A 17,974-nucleotide genomic window follows, 5' to 3' on the forward strand; every position below is an offset into this window, starting at 1 on the left:
TGATTTAAAATAATAATTCTCTCAATAGAGAAGCTTTGATGTGAACTGGATCAAATGCATTAGTCTCTCGAATCAGGGGTTGCATTTGGCTTCACCCTAGTGACAGTCTCCATTCAAGAGAGGTCCAACGTCCTAGTTCTGCAATGAAATACATGCATGCAGAACCCACACCCAAGCAGAGACTCAATGACTTTAATGGGACAGGTACTCAGGCAGAAATCTGCACTCATGTGATCTCATTGCAAGATCGTGAACCCAAGACTAGAATAACAGGGGAACAACATGTCAGGAATTAGGTGCACTCGGAGAGTTGGGTAGAAAATGCTTGCTCAGAGCCTTCTCCCCATGCCTAACAGTACTTCACTTATAAAGCATCAGATTCATATGGGTGGGTTGGAAGGGTTTTTAAATAAACATGGAATCCGCTCCTCCAATTTTTTTTGTCCAAAGAGGCACATTTTTGTAACTACCCATTCAACATCATTCTGTAAAAAGTTAATAAATCCTATTGTTTGTTCTTCTTGATTTAAGCATCAAGGAATTCAATTCACCTAAAGTTATTTGCTTGATATAGCTCTGACAGCACACTGCTGAGAAGGAAGCTGCAATAGTTTTGCAGCACCACTTGTTATGTAAGCATAACCTTGGTATACTCGGATTGTTGCTGGGGTGCAGGATGGAGCCATCATACAAACCAAAGTAAATGGAAGGTGAACTCAAACCACACAATCACACTGTAAGATTGCAGCAAAATGTCTCCAAGGTGGCCAGGTGCTCCTTTACTTTAAACAGGTCAATTTTGCCTCAAAAATTTTTCAAAGTAGTACATTTTTAAAATTCAGCTGCTAGCAATTTCAATTTCAGAGTCATAAAAATGTACTGTGTTAATAATTGAAACCTAAAATGCCTGTCTGATTTGCTATAGTCCTTAGTCGCTCTCCCCAAAGGGCTCCATTTGCCTAGGGGGAGCATTTCACAACCTGCATCAACGTTTAGAAACAACTTTAGTGGATGAAAGCACCATAGCCATACAAATGTTGTCTTTTACTGCCCGAGTTTAAAAACGGTGACATCCCAGGGAACCATCTAAAGCCGCTTAATAGTAGAATGGTTATAATATGTCAATCAATCCCATGCACTCCAAATAATCCACGATACAGTTATTACAACTGCAGTTCACTCATAATTTCAACATTTCAGCCACAAAATCTGTGCTTTATCAATAGACAGACCATGTTCCATCATCTCTTCCATGACTCACTAAGGTTAGGATGATGAGGCATCCTTACTACAGGATGATTCAAACCCAACTAGCATCCATGATATGTGCATCATTCCAGGGCCTTCAGATCATCAGGTTCAAAGGTCCTGCTAAGGCCCACCACTTCCTAATTTGGAAATGCTGCACATTACAGGGCTGTCTGAGCCAGAGAGCAACAGCAGGCTTTACCTTGACCTGTGCATTCTTAACGCCTTTGTTATTAGGTAAGGCTAAATAATGTGAACTGGACCAAAATGTTTTAACACTGATCTACTGGGAAGAAAACAGAACTAAACACTGTTAATGGTTCTCACTTTACTTACATTATTTACTACATTAAACTGAATATAGCATCTTTAGCTTCTTTGAGTCCTTACCTGATATTAAACAGTGTTGAGTTCACTTATATTTAATGTTCAAGTTCTGTGTTCTTACCCAGAGCTAGGCAAAGCCATTATCCTCCTCTTTGAAGTTCCCAAGTACCATCAAGTGATGTCTGCTTATCACCACCACAGCAGTTATTCAGCTGAAATGCATGATGCCTGTGCTTTGCAGAAGCAATTGCTAATTACAGCAACCAAAATGATTAAAGTGTTTAAAGCTAGCAGTTGCCTCCAAAAATCCAACCATTATTATTCTAATCTGCCCTCTGCATGGCTCAGAAGATTACCTACTTAAATAAAAAAATGTTATTAACACTGTATATTTTGCTAACCAGTCCAATAGGCTTTAGCACTCTGTGGTCTCTTCCAGACCTATTTCTGCTGCAGGTTCAGACAGAATCCACAGATTAAATTTGTGAATTCTAATGCAGAAAGCCACAAGGAAAACAACAAAGGAACTACTACATCATCCCAATCCTCAAAGAATACCTTGCTGCTTCAGCTCTGATCCAGAGACAAAGCAGGGCAAAATGAGATAGTCTTTTTCTCTAAGGACTTAACTATGCTGGTCAACAAATTCCAGAGTAGTTTTCATTATTATCGGCAGTAGCAGTATTACCGCACCATCTAGGAGTCCTACTTGTGGACCAGATTGTGCTAGGTGCTGTACAAACAGACACGAGAAAGATTGTTAGCCCCTTAGGGCAGGGACAGTCTAACTATAAGACAACAGCTGTAGCTCAACAGTTTGTCTCTTTTACCAACAGAAGCTGGTCCAATAAAAGATATTACCTCATCCACCTTGTCTCAGAGACAGATGGGGAAGTATAAGTAAACAATGAGACAATACTGGTCAGCATTATACCCATTGGTCTCTGGAATCTGAAGATAGACAATGAGGTAGCTTTGCAAATATGTATGGAGCACGCCCAAGCATGTTGGACAGCATGGGAAAAAAGCATGAAGGTATTTGACAGAAACAAATGGAGAGTGGAGGTTGGCACCCCTGGATCAGAGGGGAGAATCAACTGTATAGCGAATGAGAGATGATAGGTAGGGTGGGAATTCACCGTGAAAGGCCTCGAAAATTAATACTAACAGCTTATGTTTGATGTGACAGAGAAAGGAGAGCCAGTGGAGGGATTTAAAGAGAGGCGTAACAGGATCAAAGCGACGGGTTAGGAAAATCATCATTGCAATAGCATTCTGAAAGAATATGAGGGGAGCAAGATTGCATTTGTCAAGGCTAGAGAGAAGGATGCCGCAGTAAACAAGATGCAAGCCATCTCTTAGACACGTTACATAGAAAGAATTGGCAAGGTATTGATATAGCCTGGATGCGAGGACCTGGAAAGAGGTCTGAGTCAAAAATGGAGCACTATGGCTCTACCAATATACATTTTTCCTCACAGATGTGGCATATACAGGTGTAAGGAACATCTAAAGTGACATATATGATCATGCCTTTCGTATTGTAGGGGTAATTATTATTTGAATTATGCTAGTACCTAGAGGCTCCATCCCCCTTGTGCTACATATTGTTCAAACACATAACAGAGATGATCCTTGCCCAAAGAGCTTTTCTCACTCCCTACAAATAACTGTACAGTTGGTAATACCATAAAAGGTACACAGAAATTGCATTTAGTAGGATCCACCAAGAGTCATCATTACATAAAGGTTAGAATGGAGAGAACCTTGAGTTTACTCACTGGCCTCTGTCAAATTATCTATATCTTAACAGAAATAATAGTTTCACATTTAATTTAGTACTTTTCACTGGAGCATTCCAAAGCTGTTTGCAAACATTAAACATACCCAGATAAAATACACATTGCTTTCTCTAACAGCCATTGCAATCACTCTCACTAACCTGGAATGTACAGTTTTAAAACAACTTTATACCTGGACAGCCTTACAGAGGATATGCAGAAGGCTTACAGTTAGAAAAACAACACACAAACACATTCGAGAATGCATATTTGTAGCCCAAACTACATTGCTAGATGCATTCATCTTTTTCATAACTATTATCTCTCCAAAAAAAAAAACTTCACTAAGATGGGGATATTACCAGGCTACAGAGTTTAATTTTTTAAGTCCATAAAACAACACTAATAAGAGTAAAACCCCACAATATCTTCACTGTCCCTTTACCTACCTATGATCAGACTTCTGACTTTAAGACAATATTAATACAATGGGTTGAATTGTGCTCCCCAGATAACCCCCATGAATCCCACTTACAGACAAAAGTTTAAGTCTTCGGAATTGTTGAAGTTTCTAAACATACATATTATTACAAAAATATTTACAAAGCTGCTTTCCTCAAAAGAGTTGTTTTTAACTTCCTCAAAGGAGTTAAAAACAATCTAAAATACAATACAAACAACATGAAACAATACTGAAACAGGCACAATATTTTAAAAGTCAAATAATGTGGCTCAATTGAATAGGATGGGGAGACGAGACGCTAGGCAGGAGGTAGCAATAACAAACTGAAGACAGTGCTGAAAAAATATTTTCAAAATTGTGTTTCTACTGTTTAAAGCAAGGAAGTGTAGACCAAAATGAATGCTGTGCTCCCATGCTCCCCCCCCAAAATCCTTATGATATGTGAAAAAGCACCATCACCTTACAACCTAAAATGCAACAGTTCAATCCCTTAGTGCAAGGGATGTCAAAGAGAGATGCATCATCAGAAAGAAGGCCTCAAACCAGTCAGGATTATGGGCTTTAAAAGTAATTCTTGTATAAGACTTTAAGATCAATAGTGCTACAATATTATTTTAGCAACTTTTTAATAATAGTGTTTAATTTAAAAGACCTGATTGCTCACCATCTTCTCACTTAGGGTTGTCACTTCTGCCCCCAGATCTTACCATTAGTTTTTGATACCACCTTTGGCATATACCTCTCATTAAAGGGCTACAGACCATTTTATCAGAACAGAAAGTGTTCCAACTACAATACTATTCAAGATCCAGAGAAGACATCTAGTGGCTAGGTTTTAAAATTTCTCAAGGTTCATTTCAAAAATGTCACAATAGATTAAATAAAAAAGTAACACCTGTAGTTGAGTTTTCTACAGCATATCCTCACTGACAATTGCTGCAGTTATAAGAGAGAAACTGATGAGATCAAGAACATAACACATAGCATCTTAGTGGGTCATTAAACATATCTAGCAGTCAGTAGAGATGGCCTTTTGAAAACATGACGTTTCAACAAACAAAGAGAAATATTTTCAGGAAATCTGAATGACTTCCAAGTTAGTTTTATATCTTCAGCCATCTACCACTGACACTCCCAAATGCTTGAAAAATAGCAGTATTTGTTCTCGATATAGACAAGGAATTACCAGTGATTAAAAGTTTTAGCAATTTCTACAACAGCTGTGCCAGTTTCTATCTTTCTTTGCAAATCAGGAGCTGATCAGACTAGTGGTTACACTGTACTGCAACAGTTGACAGTGCTAAGTTAATAGATGGTTTTTGACTTCAGCACTTTAGATGGTGGATGGGTACAGTAAATAAAGCTTCTTCCTGGATAGTGTTTATATGACAGGAAATACAGGGAGCATGCACAGCAGTTCCCTTCACACTCCCAATTGTGATAAAAATCTGACACACACAGGAAATATACGGCAGGGAAGGGGGAATTCCTGCATTTTATCAAACTTCAGTATCCCCCCCAAAAAATTTTTAGCATGTACTATTAAAGGGAAGTGGTCACATGAAATTCAGCACTGCCTGAATCATATGTAATGCTCACATTATTTTGTCCCTTATGTAAATATGCAACACAAACCAGAATACAATAATGCTCAGTACAGAAACTATTTGATGAGCTTTAAGAGAACAGAGCTAACAAGATTTGCTTTACTGATGCCTGAGAAAGCATTTTACAGGAGGAATTTACTCAGAGGCAGACTGGACATACTCAAGTCCCTGAACATAAATATGGAGAATGCTTTAGTTGACATGGCAGAGATAAGGTAGGAAGAAAAGTTAGACCAGAATATACATGCACTGCAGTGCATCAGCACACCTGCATTTATGGATAAATGACTGCTCAAAACAGTCATATGCAGCAACACTGGTTCTTTAATACAAGTAATTAAAAGAAGCCTTTGTAATTAACCTACAAAGAAAATCCAACACTCAGTAAAAATGACAGAGCAGAGATATGTTACAATACTGATCAGCTAGCCTTTAGATTCCTGGGTGAATCCTGATCTCCCCTACTTCTGTGTAAATTAGCAGTAACCCCACTAAAACAGTGGAATTAAATTGCTGTAAGAGACCAGAATCATGCTTTCCACACACACAATAAGAAACTATAAAGACAGACATCCTAGAAAGGGAACAGCAAAGCAAGGTATGGGCAGACCTGACTTTGTAGACTTTAGGCAGCACCGAAGGCTAAATCTCAAGGAAACTTGCATTTAGAACTCCTAGTAAACACACAGCAGGGAATAAGAACAGAAGTACTTGTGGCACCTTAGAGACTAACAAATTTATTTGAGCATAAGCTTTCGTGGGCTACAGCCCACTTCTTCGGATGCAGATGCGAAGAAGTGGGCTGTAGCCCATGAAAGCTTATGCTCAAATAAATTTGTTAGTCTCTAAGGTGTCACAAGTACTCCTGTTCTTTTTGCGGATACAGACTAACACGGCTGCTACTCTGAAACCTGTCATTACAGCAGGGAATGTCATTCTAGACAGATAAACTAAGTATGTGGATAAGGGAATCTTCCTAGAGTGTAAAAAAAAAAAAAGAGAAACTTAAGCAATGTTAGACAATTTATACCAAATGGTGCCCTCCAGTATCTGCAGCTCCTATCAACTTCAACAAAACTCACACTGAGCATTTAAGAACAGAACCGGGGCCAAATACAGTAGCTAAAGAAGAATAATTGAACTAGAGTAGGAAAGAGCGATCATAATTTGGTTTTATGCAGCTTTGTTCACTAAAATTCTCTGGACACTGATTAATATTTCTGTCCAATATTTAGTCCTTCACCTTCCTTTAAACTCGAACTGCAAGCACTGATAAGCAGACTGACTCCTACAGTTCAAGTTTAATTTGAGTTCCATCAGTACAGAAACAAGATTTGATAGAATATCCAACAAAACCCTTTGTAACTTCTGCTTAAATTGGTTTTATATTTCTACAGCAATACTCCTCAGTGATTCACAACAGATCTTTTAATACATCTGGCATGCACATGAAGAAGACTTGCGCAGCAACAGTAAATCCGCATCACAAAACACTACTAGGTGAAGACAGTGGCTCTCTTTATAATGATACCAATAGGTATAGTACATAAAATGCAGGCCAGAAAATATGGAAAGCGCAAGATATATGAAACAGTAAGTAATTCTAAAAAAATTCCTATTTTCAAGAGTATATTTGGCCTTTTACTACATTCATACAGACAGAAGCAAAAGTTAACAAACCAATCACAACACTGTGTAGAAGAAACATTGTGAACACAGGCTAATGTCATTGGCATCACACTAAATACTTTAAATCCTATAATGCTACACGTTTGGAGTATATCCACATGACTGCAGCAACATTCTACAAACAGTAGTGAGATTTAAAAATTATGAGTCAACAATACTGTAATTCAAGGCTTCAGATTTATCAATTTACCACTCATTGAATATTCAGTTAGCACAGGTCTGCTATTGAAAATTGAAGTGTTATTGTTCCAGATACACATTTAGATTATCTGAAGTCAACTAAAAAGGAGTTATGTTTACATTCACAAGTGATAAGTTTAACATGATTATACAATAGTAGTGGTAGTGATTGCAGCAGCTGCAATCTATTCTTATTTGTATTACAATAGTGCCTAAAGGCCCAACTGAGATTGAGGACCCATTTTTCTAGGCACTGTAAGAACAGCCATACTGGGTCTGACCAAAGGTCCATCTAGTCCAGTATCCTGTCTTCCAACAGTGGCCAATGCCAGGTGCCTCACAGGGAATGAACAGAACAGGTAATCATCAAGTGATCCATCCGATGTCGCCCATTCCCAGCGTCTGGCAAAAAGCTCTGTGCAGCTTAGAGAGAGAGAGAGAGAGAATCTTTGCCCCAACAAGCTGACTGTTTAAATAGACAAAACAGACAGAAGGTGCAAGGGAAACAGGTGAAAGTGATTTGCCAAAGTACAAAGCATGTCAGTTGCAGAGTCAGGAACATTGGACAGGAAGCCACCAGACCTGTGCTATGCTCTATCCACTGGATCATGCTGCCTCCCTAATGTAAAAGCTTAAGCTTTAACTTTGCCATTTAAAATACTAAAAGTTTGTTTTGGCATATTCTGAAATGCAGTGGGTAAAATGATCTCTTACATACATTAATTCCCATTCTAATGATCTGCAGCCTTCTCCTGCCATCCCATACTGATCTTCTCCCACAAGATTTTTATGACAAAAGGTACATAAAAAGAATGCAGAATCAGCACAATCTATTAATGAAAGTCTAGCATGCTGGCAACTACTACCTATTCATCATGATAGAGACAAACTGCTTAAACATAGCAACTTCTTGGAGATTAGTTAGTCTGCAAAACAGAATAGCTTTTGCTCAGGAAAAGGATTAGTCATTCCATTACAGCCCAATGAATTATTAGGATGAAGGATGTACTGCCTAGAATGTACCGCCAAGGGCTTATATAATTGTTTGATCACTGCCTGATCTGAACCACCTGGCCTCTGAAAGTTCATTCTCTCTCTACAATAGCCTCAATATTAACTTTAATGAGTTTTATGATAATAATTGTACACCTCAAAATCACGCCTTTTTTTCTACATGGCAAAACAAGAGGTCAATATATCTCCTGTAAAATCAGAACATAACCAATGCAGACTCTAAATGTAGCACAGCAGCTAGTGATATGCTGAGTCAACCCACCAAACACTGAAGGAGGAACTAGCTCATTTTCATGGCCCACCACTGAGTGAAATATAAAATGTAAACAGCCTAAGTGGTATAAAAGAAGTCAGATTACTAAAGCTGAACGACTATTAAAAATACAAGCAATGTTATCAGTAACAAGAATTTTGTTTAAATTGATATCATCCTTTTGAAAGAGTTTTTATGAATTTTTATGGCAGTTTTCCATGACAGATCTCTCCCTGGATGCCTTCTGTGAACGTGTGCTATAGGTCCAGCTAGTAGGGTGGTTGGTTTCCTGATTAAAATACCAAGGAACACTCTCTGTGCTCTCTTGTAACAAGAGCCCAGACCCAGCAGCAAAGATTCTATAACACTCTGCTTTCCCACCTGTCTTTTCCACAATCTCAGCAAATAAAAAAAAACTACAGGTTCCACCAGCTCACCTCTTTATTTAGAAAGAACTCTTGTAGATTACCTTCCCACGTTTTCATTGTCCAGTCTTGGAAAAGAGGACAGCATATTTTACTACTACCAGAGGACGTGAAACACTTAATTCTTGTATGAGCTCATTTCATATTCAGTTTCCCAAGTATAGTCAACAGATATTTGAAAGAAAGCTCATAGATGAAATGAGGTGAAAAGCCCTTTTAGCACAATAAAGCAATACTGACTAAAAATGTTTCTTCCCTCCTACCTCCCTTTCAGATAAAACCCTCTCCCTCAACACAAACCGGGGGGGTTAAACAGGCAGGCTCAGTTTTATAACATGTTTGCATTAACTACAGGATACGTCAGAGGTAGAAAATAAATCACAGATTTGTAACATGAAAGGTAATGAAAAAATCATGAGCCCAGGTTTAATTCTTGTCTACCAGGGAGCTCTTTATATACTTAAAATGAGGTGAAGGACAGAAGAGAAAGTCTCAGATTCAGGGCTCCTTTGGGAGTTCCCCACCATTGCCTCTCCCCACCCCCCACCCTTAGTTTCAATTACTTCTAAATGAGCCTTGCAGCAAAGAAGGCTCATGAAGCACAACCATGCATGGTCACTGCACTGCAGGACTTTCCCAATAGCAATTGGAAATTAACTACTATCTCACAAGTCTAGTAGATTTCAAACTGCTGTTAAGTAGACTTTAAGCTACCTAAGTGCATGGAAGTCTTCTACTTGCATGAACAGGAAAACATGGAAGTCCCATAAGCACTTGTTCAATGTAAGTTTCTGGGCAAGGTGTAAAGATACTAACAAAAATGAAGTATCTCTTTGTATCCTAGCATTTATTAATAAAAAGTGTGTAGCGTTAGCCTTCGGGGAAAAAACAAGGGAATTAAATCCAAAAATATATACTAATTAAAATTAATAATCTTACATTACACTCAAGTAAAACAATACAAAGGTTAAAGGTCTCATAATAAGGTTAAGTTCCACCCATCATACATATGGATTTTTATTACTAACCCAAATGTATATTTTAATATTCTGTGGGTGTAGTTCTGCCCTCAGATATGCACTCGCACTTCAGTTAGTTTGAAAAGGAGCTGAGCAACTGTAGACCAAGGGTAAATGAAGGCTCCATGAGTGCAAAAAGGGCAAGATTATTATGAGAACTTCAATTTTGCATTTTTTTTTACATGAGTGCTTTAGCATTCCATTAACTGTCATTTGTACTTAATATAATATGGTTGTTTTATTATGTACAACTGTCTTACAATGCTAAAAAAGCCATATGTCGTTCCATTTTGTACAAAATACTGCATGCCTCAGAGGAATGAGCTTTTCTTAATAGAGAGAGCAGACATGGATTGTACACTCTTCAGGGGAGTGACCCTGGGCTCAATACTCAGTTGAAAGAAGCATAAGCTCAACATATGAGGAGGAGAGGTACAGGTGGCCTTTCCACTTCCCCTAATCCTAGGCTGGCCAGGAACTGAAGTAGCCCATGGTGCAAGTTTAAGTACGCTAAGGGATGCTGTAACTGGCTTGGAACTACCCACTCTAGAAGCCATTATGCTGGTGAGGATCACAATGAACTCTAGCCCACAGAACAGCTCCGATATCGGGGCAGGGAGGGAAGAAGGAAAGGTGAGAAGCTCTGATGGCTGTACACCAGCTGAGGATTCCCCCATGGTGGGAAAAGCTTCAACTGCCCACTTAGGGGAGATTTAAGGCCCCTTTGCACCACTCCAGTAGAACAGATGGACATTAGTGGGTCCAAGGGTCTGATGATTTGTCTTTTTACATATCGAGAGCATGTAGGACATTATTGGCAGTATATAATTAACAATAGCTACAAAATGGAGTTACTCTCATGAAGGCTGTTTTGATGTACATTGTGGATATCCAAAATTACTTACACTTTAACCACATTGCTAACCAACTAACAGTGCAGAACACTCAGGCATTTGAGATTTTTTTTTAAACATTGCATATGGGTGTGATTCTGTCAGTCTTATATTAAATAGAACTTAGCTCTGAAAGTGGCTCCACTGAAATCAATGGGACAGCTTATTAAATAAGGCACTACTTGACGTAAGGGTGACAGATGTCCCATACATAATGTCCACTCAATGGGATTCTGCTCTCTCCTAGGGACATTCTATGAGTTAAACCTATCAATGCATTTTTGCCATTAATTATTTTTATAAGCTTTCCTTCCTTGGAACTTGAAGACTGACAGAATCATTTTTAAAAGACACAGACTGACATGGACTTTGCTAAGAGATTTATAAAAAGAATATTAAAAATTGTTCAGTAGATCACCTTTGTGCCAAGGCCAAATATAATGTTCTTTTAAACGGACAATGCTGAGGGTGACAAGCCACTCCAGCTGCTCCTCTCTCAACTATCTCCTGACATAGGTGCCTTCCGTGAGACCTTCCTTGGGTAGCCCAGCCTTCAGTTTTTCTTTAAAAACGCATTAGATCTGACAGAAAACGAGACACCCGACTTTCTGCGGACAAGCTGGTGCACACACTATGGCAGAGAACATGCACACACTGATTTAGATCTTACAGGAAACCATATAATGAAAATACTAAAGAGAAATTACATAACAATTAGATTTTAAAATCCTGAAAAGAATCCCAATTTGTTTTTATACGATAGGAGCCACAGCAGCTTTATGAATAGGATATGAAATATGAATCATTCTCTGTCCATATACCAAAAAGGCTGTAAAGACAGATTAAGGACTATTTTCTTTACATGGCAAGAAAACTACTGATATGCAATTTTAGAGAGACGGGGAGCACCTGAAGCTATTTTTTCCTCTCCACAACCTAAACAGCCAGACTATTTTTTTTAAATTACATATAATTCATTCCCAAGATAAGATTTTGTAGGCAAGGTTTCAGCCACGAGCTATGTTTTTATGCCAAGCCCAAAACGGGGATGAATAACTAGAAACAGCAATAGAGTCTTAAATATTAGCTGTGCTACTGAGAGCCACTTCATATACTCAGAGAGATTATAAGGGAAGAAGCTTTTCCTCATGTGGATAAGTGAGACTGAACTTTTGCAGTCCCCTTAACAGATGTAATAGTCTTGAGGTTCCCTTTCAAGTTGTATTCTTTTTTTAAATCAAGACACTGAGGTCTCTTGTGGACATATGGAGTATTGCCATTATAGACAATATTTTTTTCTTGTAAACCTGCTGGGTTCTTCTGACCTCATGTCATCCTAACAAAAAGTTACCTTCTGTCTATTCCTGTTAAATGATCAAAAAGCAGGATTTCTGCCTTGTCTCCCAGATCAAAACACCAAACTTGGTTGGAATATTGTGTTACTTGCAGTTTAGTGCTCTGTTTCTCGCTCCAACCCATCTAAGCTTGAAGCTCTGTATAGAGAAGCACAGAGGCAACAGAGATGGGGCAGATGTGTATATTTGATTAAAAATTAATAAAATACTTGGTTTGGAGTGTTTCTGCAGTGGGAACATGCCACTGATACCACAGCTGTCATAGACTTATCATCCAGCTTCCCAAGAATTAGCTTCACTTTACAAACAATCACTGCATGGACACATTGTGTGGGAAGAGGGGAGAAATACAAATCATTTTTAATCATTGATTATTTTAACACACTCAAAACTTCTACAGCATCCATCTGCAAATAATACTAAGAATGCTACTGAATTTCCTGGACTCTCTGGGAAATTCAGGATGAAGAATAGTTTCACAAATTAAGTCCCCTTACAAAATAAGTCTCAGGCACATTTATTTTAATAAACTTTTTCACCTGCTATTTAACTGTGTTCCCAGAGAAAGCAAAGTTTTCAAAGTTATCTAATGGCCAAAGATGACAAACACTGGTCTGTTTCATGCCTGAATAAAGTTACTCTGAGTGGAATCAAAATGCTAAATGGCCATGGTCAGAATCATATTTTCAAGCCTAAGAAAGCAGTTTGTGGCATGTTGTCTCAGAAGAACTTCTGAATTCAAAGTAAGTGCAGCATAGAGATTTAGTAAAAAACATTTCAGCAACATACTTTTCTTTCTGTGTCTGTCTTTTAAACAGGGAACCATAGCTTGAAATCTAATTAAAAAAACTAATTAAAAAATACATTTAAACAGGCCCTGAAACCCACTGCCCTTTTTTTTTTTTTTTTTTTTTGGGGGGGGGGGGGGGGGAAGGCTTTAAAAATCACATTTCTCTGTTCCCTGTTACTGGGTGCAAGGCCCACATAAACACAAGGTGACACTAAGCTCCCAGTCCTGCAAGGTGCTTCACACAGGCTAACAATTCTGCTTCCATGAGCATCATAATACAGGCCTCACCGGCTACCTAGGAGCACAATGAAACTGAGCATCCACAAAAGTTGTCAAATACACAAAGTAAAAAACAAAAAAAGCAGTTCTCTTTGTCTTGGGTGTTACTACTATAGTAAATACAAGTGTCTCAACAGAAGCGTGATATTTCAGTTGCCCTTTAAATAGATGCAAAAAAGATTAGTCATGACATTAAGCATAGCATCCTCACTAGAGTCAATTGGTCCAAATTGTTCACAAACAAAATTCAAAGGATTTAAAATAAAAAAAAAAAGTTTCTAAAAATGTCTGCCCTGGATAACATTATGAAGAAGTTGCTTTCCCTGCAGTTAGCTATATAAGAATGCCCACTGGGGTTTCACAAAACTGGGAAACAGCAACATCTTACCAGCTGATCATACAGAGGGGTCACCAGCAACCTTAGGGAGCAGAAGAGGAAAGACACAACAGCTAATACCCTTCTTTTTAAAACCATTTCATACAATTTAACAAAACACTAATTTGCAGGCTAACTACAAATCAAACGGGGCACCAATCAAAACACCTACCATGTTCCACGAAGACATTGCAATGTGGGCCTCCATGCCTAGATGATTCTTTCTTCCCTGCTCCTTTGATAAAGTGCAGGGCAGGCAGACTTGGCCTCCTCTGGTCCCCAAGAACTTTTCCAGGCTGCTGCCCCATAAAGTAACGAGAGGCAATCTTTCCCGGGACAAGAAGGGTGTGGAGACGGAGATCCCTGATCTTCCAGGTTGGCGGAGAATTTGGAAGTAAAATAATATTTTAGACGTGTGCGTTTGTTGCGTTTACTGAATCAGCAAACTGATCACTTTAAGCAGAGAGTTCAGTCAGCTGCACAAATTCTTTCTACACTTTAAAAACTGCAACAAGACTCTTCAGGTGGCTTTATGCAAAGCTGTGAGTTATAAGACGTTCCATTTACTTAGCAGCTACAACAAGTGTTACCAACGTTTCAAGTTCTTGTCTGTAAGGAGTCTTCCACTGAGTAAATGGGAACTAGTTCATCTTACCAATAAGAAAACCACATATAGGGTCACCCAGGCAGGAAATAGTCATTCCCATTGCAATCAGTGTCAAGGTTTCTTTTTTTCCTTTTCTTTTGCATAGCACTTAGTTAAGAAAGGCCAAAAAGCCAGTGATTTGGCTTCAAGTATTACTAAAGTCAGAGAGAGTCAAGTGTGTTAGAGTCATTTTAGATTTCCAAACAAGGTGCAGACAGTTCAAAGTCTTTGAGGATCCATAATGACTTTTGAGTGAGGTGGATGTTTCAGTGAAACTTGCAGTCATCCAAGCCCAACAGATCTGCCTTCTCCGAGAATAAGTTTTCTGCCACTCTTACCACTGCTACCTCTCCGACGCTCTGGGTAAAGTGAAGCAGGTGATTGGGCACTTCAGGATCATTTTGGAGCAGAAGCAATAACAATCATCACGATAACATGGTTAACGAATTACCCATCTGCACCAGCTTGCTGCTTATAAGGCAGAGAAGCCAACCCTGGCTTGTTCCTTATTGTTTCATGAAGGACATAGATGCCACTCTACTCAGGCCATTCGATGCTGGTGGCAGGAAAGCGCCGTTAGTCCAGTGATGCTCTCCAGGAGGAAGGTTTCTGCACAGTAGCCAGAAAAGGTCAAGCTGAGGTGACCAGGCAGGCTTCATCCCAATTGGGGAGCTTAACACTTTGAAAGGCCTGCTTGGTGAGTTATAGCAAGGCTATGGCTTCTGATCATCCCAAATCTTGGCAAGGGAATTAGAGAGGCCAAGAACCCTAATCCCCACATGCCCTGAATGGTCCCAGGGGCCAGAATAATGGTGTGGGGAGGAACTCCAATACGACAAGGGGCAGAAACCTCGGGGAGAGGGTGTCAAACCCTAGTCTGGGGTGAGGGGAGGAAAGAAAGAGGACGCTCAGCGCTGGTGGGGGAGAGGGGAGATCAAACACCCCGGGGGGGGGGGGACAGAGAGGAATCAAAGCGGGGGGTCAAGGCCTAGTCTGAGGAGGGAGGAAGCCCCTTGGGGTGGAGGGCAGGGCAGGGTTTAAGCCCCAGTCTGGGGGGAGGGGACCCCAGAGGGATGGGGGCAGGGCTGCCGTCTGGGGGGGAGCGGGGGCACTGATGGGTGAGGCGGGCTAAGGGGCCGGGCCCCCCCCCTGGGGCGGCTGCGAGTTCCCAGCTCCCCGGCTCCCCCCGGCCAGTCACATCCCCGCCCTGCCTCCGGCCAGCCGCCGCCTCTGCCTCCTGCCGCCTCCCGGCCGGCTCGCCGCCGCGGGGCTCTCACCGGCACCGGGCGGGGGGGAGGGGGGTTCCGCTCCCGGCTCGGTCAGGGGGAGAGGAGCCCGCGGCACACGGCGGCCATGACGGGGACCTGCTGGCGCCCGAGCGAGGCTGCGAGGGGCGGGGCACGCAGCGGGCGGGGGCGGGGCAGGGAAGGGGCGGGGCGAAGGAAGGGGAGGAGGGGTGAGAGAAGTGGGGAAGGGGAGGAGGTAACAGAAGGGGGAGGGGGAGAGACCAGAGGCGTTAGGGAGGAACTGTCCCCAATTGTCTGACAGTCCCCCCTCAGTTTGGGGAGGGGGTCTCTAGTGGGAGTGACCCCTCACCACCACCACTTTACCATTCCTATGGGACCTTGAGCAAGTGCATGTCAAACTATCCCGTGCCTCTGTTTCCCCACCTGTAGAATAGGGACAATACCACTTCCTTCCTTTCCCCCTTTGGCTGGCGGGGGGATTAGATTGTAAGATGTGTGGGGCAAGGACTTTTGCTATGTGCTCACACAGTGCCCAGCACAACGGTGGGCTCCTGCTTGCCAGACACCTCCTTACAGACCTACTCTGAGCCTTCCTCTCTGACATTATACTTACCCAGGTGCGTGCCATGGAAGACATTTACCACATTAGGGTATGTGGCCACTGAGATTTCTGCAGCATTTCCAAGTCTTGTGGCCTGATCCTGCCAGGGGCGCAGTACACCAAGCGGTTGTTGACATTGCTCTCAGAGAGTACTTGGCACTGCACAGGATCAGGCCCACTGAGTGGGCCTAATTACAATAAACTTAATTACATAAGCAGTAATGATCATTTGTTTTCAATGGTGCCCACTGTTCTCTATGTCTACTCACTCAATGCTGTTCCTGTCTGCTCCTCCAGGCAACCCCATGCAACTCCACTCCTCCTGGCAATTCTCACTCAGACTGCTCCCCAGGTTGAATCTTTCATCTGACCCATCGTACTCACTGGCTCACTACTCCCTCAAAGGACTTGTCTACATGGGGAAATTGACCAGAACAACTATCGCAGAATAAACTATTCCAGAAGAACTCCCCCTGTGAACACTGTTATGCTGGAAAAAGATTGCCTTCTTCTGATTTAGCATAGTCCATTTTGGAAGTGGATTAAGCTAAACCAGGAAAAGACATTCTTATATTTCAAGGAAAAAGAACATCCATACAGGAAGTTACTGCAGAATAGCTATCCTGTTTTAAATTCACCTTCTACTTCATTCTGGGACAACTTCCCTGTGTAGACAAGCCATAAATGTCACCTTCTCCCATTAGGTTACAACTGACTCTGTAAAATGACTAACCCCATCTATGTTGTCTACCATGTACCAACAAATTCCATTGTATCCCACCACATTCTACCCATTGTTCCCTGTAATTCTGTCTTGGGCATCTGGCAACATGAGCTTTCCTCCCTTGATTTAGAGATGTCAATGAAGTCCTGCATGGGATTATTTCTCTTATCTCACTGCTGCTTATTTGCTCTTCCCAGAGGATGGGCTGCAAGCTTGAGGTTTCTTTTCCAAAAGCACAAGTTCAGGAACCTGGCAGCATTCTCTGAATGCAGCCATCCAGCTGATCCCCTTAAGCCAATCTATTTTTCAATGCTGTTTGCAGAATATATCAATCCTGTTGTTGGCTATTTCAGTCATTTAGACTGTCAACTCCTTGGGGCAGGGACTGCTCCATCTCTGTTTCAGAGAGGGACAAGCACAGCGACAGCGCTTAAAGATTGCCAAGTCTCTGAAACAATCCGCTCCGAGTTTTAAACTCTTTGCCCATCCCCCAGGGTAGCCGACAGGGCAGACTCATGGTACTTCATGAGAAGACAGTGATGGATCCTCGTCCCACGAAGGCTGGGATTTTCAATTGTGCCTAAGGGAGTTGGTGGTACCCCATTTTAATGGGAGTTGGGCACCTAACAACCTCAGACTCTTTTGAAAATGCCAGCCTAGGTTCATCTCCCTCTCAGTGCAAGTGATGGGGAAGGACAGGAATCAAAAGTGACCTACTCAGATAAGGGAACATGTCGGTTCAGGAATTGAATAAAGAGACTATGTGAACCCCAGAAATGCCCTTTGCAAATAGCCTTCAAGGTTTAGTTGTGGGTTGGTGCACTAGCAGGATTTGCATAGACCACTGGAGACCTCTAGCGGCCATTTAGAAAAATATCCGATTATATTTCTTAGAACACATGAAAGGAAATAGCCCCTTACCTGTGCTCATGCTTCTGTTCAGAGGCCCCTGACCAACAAGACCACTGGGTTAGTTACTTGGCTTCATAGTAATTGATATGTTCACACACCTTCACCTGATTGACATGTCCAAGGAATCTCACTAAGAGCTAGAAAC

The 17,974-nt window shown here is 41.1% G+C and overlaps 1 protein-coding gene across 1 annotated transcript in view; it reads right to left on the reverse strand.

The window, feature by feature from the left end:
* ABL1 (ABL proto-oncogene 1, non-receptor tyrosine kinase) overlaps positions 1-15,693 on the reverse strand; it is a 119,001-nt gene extending 103,308 nt beyond the window's left edge. Inside the window, exon 1 of the mRNA XM_054007539.1 lies at positions 13,872-15,693. Within this exon, the coding sequence (XP_053863514.1) occupies positions 13,872-14,007 (136 nt within the window). The 5' untranslated portion in view covers positions 14,008-15,693. The remainder of the gene's footprint in view (positions 1-13,871) is intronic.
* Positions 15,694-17,974: the final 2,281 nt, after the last annotated feature.

Source organism: Malaclemys terrapin, chromosome 17 (genome assembly GCF_027887155.1).
Source record: "Malaclemys terrapin pileata isolate rMalTer1 chromosome 17, rMalTer1.hap1, whole genome shotgun sequence".
NCBI lineage: Eukaryota > Metazoa > Chordata > Testudines > Emydidae > Malaclemys > Malaclemys terrapin.